Source organism: Xenopus tropicalis, chromosome 9 (genome assembly GCF_000004195.4).
Source record: "Xenopus tropicalis strain Nigerian chromosome 9, UCB_Xtro_10.0, whole genome shotgun sequence".
Classification (NCBI taxonomy): domain Eukaryota; kingdom Metazoa; phylum Chordata; class Amphibia; order Anura; family Pipidae; genus Xenopus; species Xenopus tropicalis.
This window is the reverse complement of record NC_030685.2, coordinates 67,476,572-67,491,415: the sequence shown is the minus strand read 5'-3', so window position 1 is coordinate 67,491,415 and position 14,844 is coordinate 67,476,572. Positions and strand designations below refer to the sequence as shown.

General features: G+C 38.9%; 1 protein-coding gene across 3 annotated transcripts in view; it reads left to right on the top strand.

Annotated features, from left to right (window-relative positions):
* The window catches only part of metap1d (methionyl aminopeptidase type 1D (mitochondrial)), a 76,242-nt gene that overhangs the window by 59,197 nt on the left and 2,201 nt on the right, over positions 1 to 14,844 (top strand). For 2 of the 3 annotated variants that reach the window (XM_018097541.2, XM_018097542.2), the window contains 3 exons: positions 2,405 to 2,502; positions 12,529 to 12,576; positions 14,678 to 14,756. In XM_018097541.2, the coding sequence (XP_017953030.2) occupies positions 2,405 to 2,502; positions 12,529 to 12,576; positions 14,678 to 14,756 (225 nt within the window). Of the gene's footprint in view, positions 1 to 2,404; positions 2,503 to 5,007; positions 5,098 to 12,528; positions 12,577 to 14,677; positions 14,757 to 14,844 lie in introns of those variants that run through there. The other variant, XM_031892987.1, reaches the window with a different exon arrangement.

Below are 14,844 nucleotides of genomic sequence, written 5' to 3'. Positions count from 1 at the left end.
CAAACTTTTTGGATAACTGGTTTCGGGTACTGTTTAGCCTCTTCCCAATGAGACAAGGACAATGCTTCTGCCAAAGTGTAGTGAGCTTTTCTCTTTAAATTAATTGGTTAGTCATATTTGCTATGCTGTGTATTAGCAAGCTAATAACAATGCTGTGACTGTAATAATTTGTGGCAATACAATTTTTATGAAATAATTTGCTTTTCAGATGCAGTGTAGACATTGGATTCTCATGGTGGAAATACAGATTACAATGAAATTACATGGTCATTTGTTTTTCTTATCATGGTAATTTGATGCTTTTTAATTGTTTTGTGTCTGCTGTAGGCATTGGGTAGGTTATAGCTTAACCAGTAATCTGCTGTCTGAAAGCTAGGGATGCTAATAGTAGTGTGAAGCAGAATTGAAAGCTATATTAAAAAATAAAGGAAACGTCAAAAAGTTGCTAAGAGTACTTCTTCCTTCAGTATACTATGTTGAATTTAAAAAATCAGGGGTCTGTTGGTGAGATATATAGAATATAGCCCCTCTTATAAATAGTGTGGGTTACTTTGAATATTCTATTAAGTATGGCATTCCTAAAAAGATAAGTAATGTGGAAGCCAATAAGTTTCTTCTTTTATGTTCCTGTATAAAATGAAAAGAAAACCTTTAATGCCTACTCTGCTCCTTTCACAGTGTGACACAAATCAATAGAATAAATGTTTACCTATTTTTGTAATAATCTGTGATACAGAAAGAAACCCTTGCTGCACAATGTGTAACAATGAGACAATATGAAAGCAGAGTGAATGGCAGCTTCCCCGAATAATATTGCTCCCAAGCCTGGTGGTGGTGCTGGGACTATCAAGGCTATATTGATTTTTGTTACTTTAAACTGTGCAACGCTGTATTGTGTTATTTTATATTAGGCCCATTAGATTGCCCAGTGCAAGCCTCCTCATACTAAATAGTGTAGGGCTGTTGTTCATTGTTTTATTTTATTGTACTTTTGTTGAATCACATTTTTAGGATAGTACGAACTACATTGCTACTGGTGTGCTTAATCATTTTCTAAGCACTCTTAGCAAACTGCTCAGTACAGTTCTGGACTGGGATTCAGTCTATGCCTTGGCATTTCAAGTACACAGAGGCCCAAACAGCCCCCCACCAGCCCAATAAATAGTGACTGTCTATGGCATCTTACAGCCCCTCTGGCATTTGCCAGAATCCACAGACTGAGTCCAGACCCGCCCCAACAGAGCAGATCATGGTGCATTCTTTGGCTTTTTTTGCAACCATCAACTGGTTTGGGGAATGCTATATCTCCCCGCTTTATGACACAGTGGGTTGCACCTCTGGGATAAACCGGTAAAAGGCAAGCTGTAACTCAACATCATGGTTGCTACTAACGCTGAAAACTGAAAGTGATGCCATAGTAACACAAATATGGGGGAAATTGCACACTTCCCTACCTGCAAGTAATTTGCCAAGTGGACCTTACTGTTCCATCCATATTGATGAGAGTTGCTGTGGACATTTAACTGTGGGCAAATGATGGCGATTTGCATCAGAATATTGCACTTTGCACCATGCACCGAGTTTGTGAATGAGCCGTCCTATATCCACATGAGCTCAGCAAGGAATATTCAGTCCTTGTGGGTTTCGCTGGTTCTCCACCTGACTTTTCGTTTATCGTAAGTTAGGCCCAGAGACATTTTTAGTTACACAGTGTTTAGCATAATGTTATTTGCCAACCTTAATTTTAATAGACCTTAATGAAGAGGGCATGTTTGTGATAACAGCTCATTTCCATATGATTTGCATGACATTTTCCTTTTATCTAGCTTGCATTGTGGTATTAATGTGACATCACTTAAACATCACACTGATTTCTGAAGTTTTATGGAGCATTGAATCAAAGTGCATAAATATAGAAGAAGCAATTACTGGGGGGGTTGGAAGGTATAGATGGCCCAGGGGTGCACTGGCCAATAAAACAAATTCAGTGTACTTTTTTGAAATGTCTTATTCCCAAAGTTAAGAAAATGTCCATAAATTTTCTTTTTTGGGAGCGGGCAGATTGAATTGCAGCAAACATTGTATAATTTTTGTTTATTTAAATAGGCAGAGATGGAATATTCTGAACACCCAATAAATGATATTTTGACGCCTTTCTGTGTAAAAAGTAAAAAAAAAATAAAGACAGCCAGTGGAATGAATATAATCTGCCCAGGAGCAGTGTCCCATAGGATCAGATGTTTGTAATTTACATTTCTAACCTAGAATTCATTGTTACAATGACTAGCAGCTTATAAAAACTACAAATGTGTTAATACTTCCATAACTGTTTCATTCTAATTAAAGGTATTTTGTTTTTCTTTAGATAAAATTGTCATGTCAATATTTTTTTTTCATTGTACAGCCGCATAGCGAGAGAGAATGGCCTCCAAGTATGTCCCAGCTTTGTTGGCCATGGAATTGGATCCTTTTTCCATGGACATCCAGAAATTTGGCATCACGGTAAGTTTCACTAAGCCCCCGTTATGCAGTTCACAGTTCAAAAAAAGAGAAACATCTTCATTAAAGTCAGACTTTCCGTACAAATTTAAAGGGATCCTCCACCCAAAAATTTGTTTTCAATATACATTGATTAAACTTTTTCACTAGTTTTAAAGTTATTTGTAAATGTAATGGCAATTGATAGCAGCATCTGTTTACCGGTATATTCTTTGTACTCCTGGCATCTACTCCTGAAACAATGTTGCAAGCCAGCTGAGATATTTGATTGGGCGTATCAGGTGGGTAGTGTTTAACTGGGCTATGTATGTGGATCACCCAATTGCTCAGATCATTCATTTGGCTATTTTGTTTGATAAGCTAAGGAGTCCATGCAGTTCTACTTTGACTGATGACCAATGTGTGAGTCATTGGTCCTTTCCAGTTTTTAGTTTTGGTAATTTCCCTTTATTTACCCTTACTTTATAAAATTATATTTAACCGAATCTTCTGTATAAATTGTCCTGCTTTTGACAAAATGCTGCATACACTTTTGGTCCCAAATACAATGGGAATTACAAATGTTTTGCATTTGTTCAGCTCTAAGAGCCTGTGATGTGTAATTTAGGCATACACTGCACGCACCAAGCCAATAAGGCATTGTATAAAATGGGCAGCTCACTACTTTCAGTATTTCGTCACTGCGATCTATTCAGCCTGCTAACGCAAGCATTATACCTCCTTTTATCAGTTAGATTGCCCCCTCTCTAAATATCTGTCTGCCAACTTGCTATTCACTGCTACAGTAATTATAACATTTGCCTCCTCTCATTCAAGGCTTAACATTCTTCTGTCGACACTCCTAATCTCATACCAGCCACTTGTGCTATCTATGACTTTCACATCCTGCAGCCATTTTTCCTTAATGCTCTTGCATGACTGGGGCCTTTTAATTATTGCTTCCTATATCTGGTCTTTACTCATCTCCAGTCTGAGCCTCTCCCAGTCTTGCTTATGTTTATGGTGGCTTTGCAGTGGAATCTTGCTCATTTTTACTAAAAACAATTCAATGCAATAGGGGCATTCTTTTTTTTTTTTTTTTTTTTTAATTTGTAATCCATTTATAGATAACAGTATATAAGTCTTAGCCAGGTCTGGACTGGGCTTCAAAATAGTCCCTGGTATTTAAAGTACACAGAGGCTTAAACAGCCCCCTCCAGCCTAAGAAATAGTCTATGGCTTCTTACAGCAGCCCCTCTGGCATTTGCCAGAACCCACAGATTGCCAGCCCACGCCTGGCCTTATCTCTGATGCTTACTGTAAAAGGGACAAGTATTTGGACCCGTTATGAATTTTTAAAGCAATGTAGTAACAGTCAGCTCCTCTCCAGCCAAACCAGGTGTGTGTATGAGCTGGCTTTGACAACTTTTGGCAACCCATGCTTTTTAGCCCAAAAAACAGATTTTGTTTTTTTGAGTGTTTATTTCAGTTTTTGTTCTTTTGACTGTTTATATAAGTTCTAACTTCAGTCTTACAACTCTTACTAACACAGGGTCAAAAATAAAAAGCAGTTAAAAAGTATTTATGTTGTACTATGAAAAAAGTCTTGCTATGAGCTACCCCTTTTTCCCTATCTACTGTACTGCTTTGCTAAACAGGTAAATGCAGTCATTTGTACCTATGTAATGGATATTAAAGGGGTTGTACTACATTCACAACTATAACAGTTCACATAATAAAACCCTTTGCCATATACATAGTTAACAAAAAATGTGTGGCTCAACTGAAGAGATATTCACCTCAGAATCATCCCTCTGCTGATCCCTCTGTGCTGGGGGTGGGGGTGTCAGTGGCTTCTATAAAAATTACAGTCACGTTTTTACTTGATTATATGATGTCACACATAGTACCGGCAGCAGATTTAACTCCTATTGGCTGTGTCTCCTGTCAGTGTGACACTGCTTCCTGTGCCTGTGACAGGGCATTACAGTATGTTAGATTTGTGATATGCTGAGTATGTTTGCCTATGCCTTTGCAAGGGAGAAATTAATCAATGACCTTTCAATTTATACATCTGGTTAGAATGCACAACCAATGAATTGGTCCAATAGGAAAAAAGTAAGGGCAAAGCCTGGGTGTAAGGATGTAAGCATATAGGAAGTTCTCAGTGTGTCAGGTTCAAAATAGACCACGCCCATCCCTTCAGAAAACTGATAGACATGAGAAGGACTGATTTAATAGGTATAAAAAGTAGCGTGGCCTTTATTTTCTTTATGGAAAATGGATATTTTTAACGGGCTGAGAGCAGATTTGGATATTGCGGATAACCACAAGCCCTTTAAATCTGGCTGCTGGTGCTTAAACTGTGTCCTGTGAGCAGATTTCTCACTGAAAGTTGGTGGGTGACTGATATGGCAAAATGCAGTGTGTCCAATAGGACAAAGCTGATTGTTCTGCAGTTGTGAGATCACCTCCAAATAAAGTGAATGTTACATTGAATGTTATCTTACCATTTTTTTTTTATTATAGAGTAACTGGATTCCACTTGTCAGCTGAAATAGGGCAGGAACCCAAAACACAGTATTGTCGAAAAAAAAAGTTGAAAAATGCAACAAAATAAAAAGACATGATTAAATACTACTAGTACAGTGTTAAAGTAATAAATCACAAACACGTAATTTTTATGCAATCAGTTGCTTTAATAATATTATGAAAAGCACTTAAAAGAGAATGCAAGTCAAAATTTAAAAAGCATACTGCCCAATAGTCCTCCTATTGTTTAGTAAAAACGAGAAACTCCAACACTGTAAAGGTAAGCACTGGGAGGCGGCATAGGAAGGGCTGCCTCAGGTGGCTCAGGGGCCGAAAACGCCCCCTGTGGGGGTGACATACAATAATTTATTTGTATTTATGTGACCAAGGGAACACACCCTAAGCAGCATGGGGACCCATTTTTGGATTCCAACCTCGAGGTTAAAGGAGTAGTTCACGTTTAAGATTTAACTTTTAGCATATTATAGAATAGTCAGTTCTGATCAACTTTTCAGTTGGTCTTCATTTTTATTAATAGTTAAATTATTTGCCTACTTCTAAAATGGGAGGTCACTGACCCTGGCACCACCACTCCAACCACTCTCTGGGTGCTAAGGTAATTTGGACCCTAGCAACCATTTAGCTGCTGAAATTCCATACTGGAGAGCTGCTAAACAAATAATGAAATCATTAAAAAAACAGAAAATCATAAAAAAAAAATGGTGACCAATTGCCCCTTTAACCCTTCAACCCCTGGTCTGTGCTTGATTTTCTGTATCTAAAACTTTCAAATGCACTTCTTTTTCTTTACCACTTTTAATCTTATAGTTATAACTACTATTGCTGAGCCCCTGCCAACATAGTCGGTCATATATATTTTATGCTAAAGCTAGTTAGAAAAATCCTCAGTAGTAGCCAATCAGCAGGTAGCATTTACTGACCTGATGCTGTTACAATAAACTATGCGTCCCATTGGTTACTGGACTAGGATAAATGTTGCTTGTGTTGTTGCTTAACTCTTTTATAGTGATTTACTGAATGTGCCTCTAATGTATGATTGCAGTGTGCAAACAAGGGAAGAGATACCTTTTCTTTTGCTTATTTACTCATTTATTGTATTTGAAGTGTTTAAAGGTGCGTGCCAAGTGAGTTTTGGACTTGTTTATTATTTAGACTGATTAAGCTACAGTAACACATTACATAATGGCTTTTAAATATATAATCACAATAGCCAATGATGAAATGTAACTGGGAAGACATGCAAATAAAAATGGGCCTCAGCATTATATCTGTTAATATTTGCTCAGTTCCCTCACTTCATTTCCCATCCACAGAGGGTGGCCTAATTGGGCAGCAGACTTGCAGCTAATCCCTATTCGATTGTAATAACAAACCTCAAATAGTCGTTGCATCCGTAGTATAAACCTAATTACAAGAAAATTAGAGCTGTCACTAAATATCAAGCAGTTCCCGGACTAAATGTAAAGGAGAGCTAAAAATAAATACATTCAGCCGCGCCAAATGGAGTGCAGAGCAGGGTACCTTTTAATTGCGTCTCTGTAGTTTCCATCAGTGAAAAGGTGCCAGTATTCTGAAACCTGGACTCGTTTGGGGGTGGAGGGGGGGCAGAAAGGATGTTTTTTTCACCGTCCATTTCTTGAAGTAAGAAAATTCATTTCGGGCTCACTTTTCAGCCAGGAAGTCTTTAAACTTTTCACTCAGATTGATACTGACTACTGCGTTCTTTTGGCCTTTTATGGCCGCCTCAGCATAGGAGCAAAGAGTGTTCTGTGCTCCACTTCTCTTTCACATTTCATTTTGCCACCAGTACTGACACTTTCATGCAGTTCATGTTGTAGTCAACGGGCATAGTGTCCCTGAGAGGGTGTTCTGTTGTGAAAGGCCCAGCTGCATAATGAAAGTTGCACAAATTGCGTAAGTTACATATAAAATTACGCCAAAACTTCAACAAAAACTGCCTAAAAACTTGTGTAAGTTGCCTAGAAACCTACATAACTGGCGTATCATTTCAAAAATTATGCAGAGAAGTTTGACAGGGGCAGGCCGGGGCAGACTCCACTGCCTCCCTGCCCCCAAATAAACAGACTGACTAGCTCACTGATTAAACTATTTACTTTTAACATTAGCTGTTTATATTGGGATCTATTTACAGATTTATATGAGTGTCTTCTACATGAACTTTCCAGCAGAGGAATGACTGGTTGTTGGGCCCCTAAACATATGCAATTAAAGTAACTTATGGCAAAAATTACATAACTTGTGTTTCAAGCAACCACAGGCAGAGCAGCGTGACAAGGGGTAGGTAGGTGGGTAGCGTTCAAACTTAGTGCAAGTTTCACTGACCCCCAATGAACTGACTGTTAATTAGCACATTAATGAAATGCATATTATAGAGTAACATCAACACAAGGGACATGGCCAAGACTTTCGTATTGCTTTCTGGGGGGAGGACCCTCCTATCTTAGTAGTGTGGGACCCCCATGCCGGGCCCTCCATGGACTAAACTACATGTTGTCATTAGTGGGGCTTTTTACTAAGAGCTGTGGATGCTGTAAAAGGGGTTTGGTACCACATCCAACAGATGTTTTAACCCTTTACCATCCAAAAACATAAGTACTACGTTCTTTGCAGTAAAGGCTTTCTCTCTGCACGGGTGGCTTTTGCCATTACACTTCCTGCCTGCGATCCTGAGACCCTCATGGCTGGAAAGGAACCTCCTGCTCACATAAACAGTAAGTGACCTTTTAAAAATATTTTTACACATATACACACATTTACTCACACATACTTGCGTCTACACGCACACACAATACACCTTTTGCTAAAGGGAGTTTTGTTTTTTTGCTTTTCTGACCTTGTTTTTGCTTTTGCACACTTTTGTACATGTTTACACAATCACATTACACATATACACACATCCACACAATTTTTAGAAGTGTGCACACAAGCATACACATGCTTGTTACTATTTTTAGCGTAGTTTTGCCATTTGTTGTAGAAAGGTGCCTTTACCTTTTTTTAATTTTTCAGAATGTGTCGTTTCCAAAAACATATGGTTTTCAGGAGGTCTCTGTACAGTTAGGGAGTCTTACAACACATAATACACAAGCAGGGGGTCTTGTTTGCAGAAGCTGAGTTGGCAGCCAAGAAAACTCATACGCACTGTTTTTTATTGGGAGTCCATATATATCACATACTTTGGTGGATCTATACATATTGAGCAAAAAACTGTTCAGTAGACCTCTGGCGTTCATATTTAGGATGATGTGTCATTGTATGTAAGAAATTGTGCAAGATAAATGCAGCAAGTTGTAACAACTTTAGGAAAGCTTTGCAGATTGGTACTTTGGTTTACCCATTTTGGATTCACCAGAATATGTATCTCCAAAAATGTATGTTTTTTTTGGGGTCACTGTACTGTTAGGGGGTCTTATGTCACATAATATGCAGTCATGGGGCTCTTTTGCAGATTTGGCAGGCGAGAAAAATCCAAATATTTTCATTTGGGGTCCGTACATACCACATACATAGGTATATCTATGCATATTGGGCATCAAACTGTTCAGTAGACCTCTGGTTCATATTTAGGGTGAATTGCCTTTGTATGAAATAAATTGTCTGAGATAAATGAGGCAAATTGCAACATTTTGAGGCAATTTTTAGAAATGTCATCAAAACTGCTAACTTTAGGAAAGCCTTGCTGTTTAGTATTTTGGGGTAGAAAGAAATTTACCCATTTTGAATTTGTCCAAAAATATATTGTTTTTCAGGGGTCACCTTACTTTTTAGCAGCTTTTACCCCCACATAAAACTGGCCCTGCCCTTACATTTAAGTTGATCATTAAATAAAAATTGTCAACCCAGGCTTAATTAATGTTTTTGATTTTGACACACTTTTGTAAACACCTTGAAAAAAAAAAGACAAAGAGACACATTCATCAGCATTTAGGATAATTTATTTATTTGACTGATGCTATATATCTACCATTTTCTACATGAGCAGTGGACCAGGCTGAACCATGACAAAACCTATCTCTTCTGCCTCTTCATTGCATCACAGATGACTTCCTGTAATTACCGATTAGGTCACGCAGATGACTTGGTGATGACATGCATGTTAAATTGATCATTCCAAAAAATCTTTTGTGCGTCTCAGTTACACTTTCCATCAGTTCATAACTGAGGTCCATTAAACCTGAGGAACAGCCCAGTCTTGCTGCACCTCTCATCTTTTTCTTTTCTCCAGAACATTTTGCCATAGGCTGGTGCTGTTCATTGTTAAATTTATACAACCAAGTTTAGAGCTACTAGTTAATCTCATTTGAGATGCTTTTTCAGGGCCCTTGCACCTTCATGGACTCTATGATCACAACAAAAAGAAGTATGTGCAATACATAAGTGGTACAGTAAGAATATGTACTGTGGCCTTCAACATTCTGTTTATTACTATAGACAGAAATGAAGGATTACGGAGGTTTTAGCTACCACCCCCCCCCCTCCAAAAAAAAAGATAAACTTTTATATATACAATTAAAACAGCTGTAAATGTTAATTAACCCTAGAATACTAGTGTTCAAATCGCTAAACTTTCTTCTCAGCTCCTCAGGGCCAGGGGTACTTTTATACTTATGACCTGATGAATTTTTGAGCCTGTTGAATTTCTTTGAGTGCCAGTCCATATTTAGCAATTGATGATGTTCTGTTCCCTTTGGCTGAAGGTTTGGGGCTTGGCAACGAAAACCCAACATTTCTATTGGTGAGTTTGTTTCACTGCCCAGCACATGTGGGGTTCATCATTACAGAATGTTCAGGGGCCTACTTAGCAGGATCCTCCAAATAGAATTTTGTACACCCAGCCTGTTGTTCTTTGTTCATGCGAGTACCACTGGTAAAATATTTTTGTTTTTCCTTTCACTGAACACCTAAGCAATACTATATCCACCTATCAGCAAGATGACTTACATGAGATGTAATGCTTGTAAGCAGGGATCTAAATGGAGCATCCTTTTCCATTTATGGAGAGAGTAATCCCCTTTGAAATATTTTCTACTGGAAAAAGGCATTTACTCTGGCCCTTCCTTTTTTAGAGGGACTCTTTGGGGAAAAAAAAACCAACATATTCTATTGTGTAACAATTGTTAATTTTAGTATATAAACTGGGTGGTAGCATGAAAGCTGTTGGAGGTGCTCAGGGCTGTATTTCAGCAATATCTGGAACCCTGCAGTTTGCCTTACCCTGGAGTGTAAGAATTAGACACTAGAATAAAAAAGAACAGTAAGGCATACTGGCTGCTATGGTGAATATGTAACTGTACCTGTTCCATTGCAGTAACGGTATGACATACAGATGCAATCACATTCGGCAAGCTATCCAGTGTCAATAATATTGACTTTTCTCCATTTGATTTCAAGGAGCTTTCTGCGAGCTGTATAGGCTTTGTTGGATACAGAATGTATCCTTATTATAAACCACACAAAGGGCTTACAGTTAACTAAAAGAGTGTTTGTGTGGGCAGTACAGATGGCTGCAGGTAATCTTAGCAATTACTATTGTGTATATACCCTTTAAAAATGTGGAGAGAAAAGGCCTAGAAAGAATACTGGTATACGGTATGTGAATTCATGATGCACTACTGGTATGTGGATTCTAGAATTACTGTTTATAAATTGGAGATACACTCCAGTGTAATAAGAGGTGCAAGCTTGTCCTTGTCTAGTAAAGTATGGCGACAAAGCAGGCACAACTAAATGGCCAAAAGTGTCCAGACACCCCAGATAAAATGGTATTCTCATTTGTAACATACACCGCTGAGAGCCAAAATGTTTGAAAAGTAAAACTCTAAATGTAAAGTAAAAACTAACTGTCCTATGCTGCACAAGAATTCCTTTGTACTTTTAATACAAATGGCAATAAATTCCTACTTGACTTGACTTGAAGTAACGTCAGCACAAGAACTACTCAAAGGGAGCGTGGGGTTTTTATGGGCGATGAGAGGCAAACAAATCTAAAATCACCATGTGAAATGCCAAATGGTTCTGGAGTTGTGCAGAGGTCACTGTCATTGGACTCTGGAGTGATAAATGGCATTTCACTGTCTGACCAAAAAGTCTGGGTGCCATACTAGAAGAACAGTAATAAAGACATAATGCTGACTGTAACATTTGGTGGAGGAATAACGGTCTGGGGCTTTTTTCTTGATTAAGGCTTGGGCCCTGGTTCCATTGAAAGCAACCTACAAAGCTACAGCACATAATCTTGACAATTCAACACTTCATACTTTATGCCAACAGTTTCCTGTTAAAGGCCCCATGCAGCTGAGTCTGTACAGAATTGGCTTGCTGAAATGGGAATGGCCTACACAGTGCCCTGACCTTGCCCAACCTGTGGCATAAATTGTAATATTGACTGTAAGTCAGGCCTGAACACCCAACATCAGTGCTCAAACTCACAAGTGCTCTTTAGATTCCACCAACAATGTTCCATAATGTGGTGAAAAGGCTTTACAGAAGAGTAGAGGTTGTTATAGCAGCAAAGGAAGGACCATCTTTATATCAATACCCTTGGTTTGGATAGGCAAGTACTCAGATACCTTTGGCCATATAGAGTGGCCTGCTGTATAATGTCAAAAATCTAAATTAATCTGCATTCTACGCTGATTCTGGTAATTTGCTGGTAATCTTTTTAAACATAGATTCTGAGGACTGTTTGTACATATGAAATACACTGCCAAGAAATAAATAGTAACTTGGTGGTTGGAAGCCTTGCTTATATTGTACCCTGGTATATACCAGCTCTATGCAAATATATGACCTTTGTTGAAATCTGCTCAGCCCATCTGATGTTTCCAAACCCTAGGATGACATATTCAGCGTGCCCAACTGGAGACCCTCAGGTGGTTCTGGAATCTGTGCTTCACCATCATTAGACGGAACTGGCGTACTTCTTGGCATGCTTTGAAAAAATCACAATACACAAGAGAAACAGTACCATATATTTCTGATTGCAAGCAATCCTTTTTTATTCCAATCATACAGCAGCTCACACTCACTTAAATGTAGATACGCAGAGAGTGAATGTAATGTGTACACCATAAGTTAGTTGCCCATAGGTTTAACCATTAAACCTCAGTCATAATTGTCGTTCCACTGACCCTCAGCCATTCAGGTTTGGTAATGAAAGAAACATAGACAGGACTAGGGTACGTTTTACCTGTAATCGGTGCAACTGCTGGAAATATGTGTGGAAAATGGAACAAATGAAAGGCACCATCCGGACCTCTAGATTACTAATGCAGCAAATTATTAAAGAACCTTACTTGAGATCAGCATGTTTTGAGTAATCGCCATTATTCCCAACAACTGCTGTTATTATAAACATTTAGGATCTGGTGCAATGGCATCTTGCTATGGGAAGCCTGAGATCCATAACCGTGTCACAAAAAATATATGCATGTGTTCTTTGCTCTAACTATTCCATGATTTTTTTGTGTGTTCTAGCTAATGACAATGATTTTCCTATGGAAGAAGGAATGGCTTTCACCATAGGTCAGTATATTTTTAAATGGTCTTCTCTATTGAACTGCTGCCTGCAACTTGCACATCATTAAACCAGTAATTCAGAAGGAATGGGGCCATGCTTACTGGCCAACTGCAAATTCTTACAGCCAATGCCACTTTTTGCAATTTATTTATGCCACATATGGCACACAACTAGCTTTGACTTGTTAACTGCATGTATCATGAAAGCAAATATCTGATTCAACCATGTTAATTCATTAAGGTGGCCATACACGGTCCATGTATGGGGCCCTCAAACGGGCCTGCCTGACCTATATCTGGCTAAAAAGCTGGCAGGTGTTGATTGAGCAGGTTTCAAAATCTCCTTGGATTGAGGAGTGCATTGGCGCATTGATGTGGTCCTAAGCTTCACAACCAGCATCCCTTCAATGTGATCCAATTGTTTGTTTCCAGTTATTTAGCAGGGCTCTTTACCCAGGTTCCCCCGATTATTAGACTTTGGTTGCCTGGTTTTAGAGCCCTGTCAACAAATAGAATGGAGCCCCGATAAAAAAGTAATCACTCTCTCATGCATAATGCTGCCCCTGTCACCTCACTTAGACCAAAGCCCCTCCTAAGATCTGCCCAAACCCAATCCACTCTTATCACGAGCCGCCCATAAATGGCCCCCTCTGTCATTGGGCTCCTGACTGCAGTACCCCCTGTAATCCCTGATGGCCACCCTAAATAAAGGTGAAAGCTGTGTGTACATGTCATGGAATTCCATGGTGATTTCTAATTTCCTCATATTTTTCCTAAACTTGTCATCAAGTCAGAAATTCAAATATAACTACCTGGTTTGGGGGCACTGAAAGCAACATCCAAGGGGTTGGTGAGCAACATGTTGCTCATGAGCTACTGGTTGGGGATCTCTGCTGTAAATTATATCCTTAGAAATTGTGCTTAGTGAGGTCATCAGTTATAATCAGTGCTTAGTGATGTAATTTGTCACATGACTCACTGAAACTTGTGTATTATAATAAACAATGTACTCCCTGTTTGAAAATACGAGGATATTAGAAGTCACATCCGAGTATAAAAGCACATGGCCTTCTGCCTCCAGCCTGTATATGCTCATAGAATTATATATTTATATTTATTATATAATTATCCTTATATTTTACACTTGTGTGGGACTCTTGTGTATTTGTGTATATAAGGATATTTTGTATAGAAAGGCTCTTTATAAATAGGACAAAGGAGATAACCTAAACAAATTGCTATTGGAAGGAAACATTTCTGTTGGCATTTTTTATTATTCAGCAAACTTGGAAAAAATCTAAATGGATCATGGCACATTTTCCCATGCCAGCAAAATACACACACCTACCCAGATCATTGGCAGTCACAACAGGAGATGCCAGGGGCCTAATGCTTTAAACTTTACATATTTCCCCAACAATCCAGTGTGTGTGACCCTGTAAATGTTGCATATGGATCACTGGAAACTGCTATCTATGTAGAGAGGGAAGGGAAAGAAAGTAATCAGTGATGGGACAAAATAAGAGTGATGCTAATGGGCAGCTATAACAGTGCTGGTGTAGGAATTAGCTCAGTGTAGCAGGTATCCCCTGCAGCCCCTTCCCTTTGCCCGGGCAGTGGCACATCTGAAAACATTTACCAAAGGGGAAGTCACCAGCTTGAAAACTGAAGCCCCTACCTAGTGATATTTGACCTTCCACTCCTCCAGTAAACTATCTGTCAGAGCCAAAACAAGGCCCCCCTTATACTTGTGTTTTCTCAACATCTGTGACACACAATTAACCCCTTACAACAAAGGGGTCCCAGCAATGTTAGAGCAAACAGTAAGGTGCTGACAAATAGAGAATAAGTTGTAATAGTTCAGCAGGGGAAGCTGCCCTGGTTTCTCACTTTTTATTTTCCTTGAATTGATATTTTTGCTTTTCTTAATTGTGGAGGTAGAATTGCATGTTCTTTCCTTCTATGCCATAATTGTATGTGTTGTTTATAGAGGTGGAATTGAACTAATCAGCTTGTGTACCCCCCCCCCCCCAACCCTAGGGGGTAATTTTTATGAAGCAGATTGTTGCTTAGGGAGCATCAGTATTCCCCACTCTTTCTATTCCAGAGCCGATTATTATGGAAGGATCCCCTGAGTTTAAAATTCTCAAGGACAAATGGACAGCGGTATCAGTAGACAATAAAAGGTATTGCCTGTTAACCCATATTTTTCAGCATTTTCCGACCTCTTTTGTATTAGAGAAGAGTAGCGCAGGCGTAAGAGGGCACTTGCGC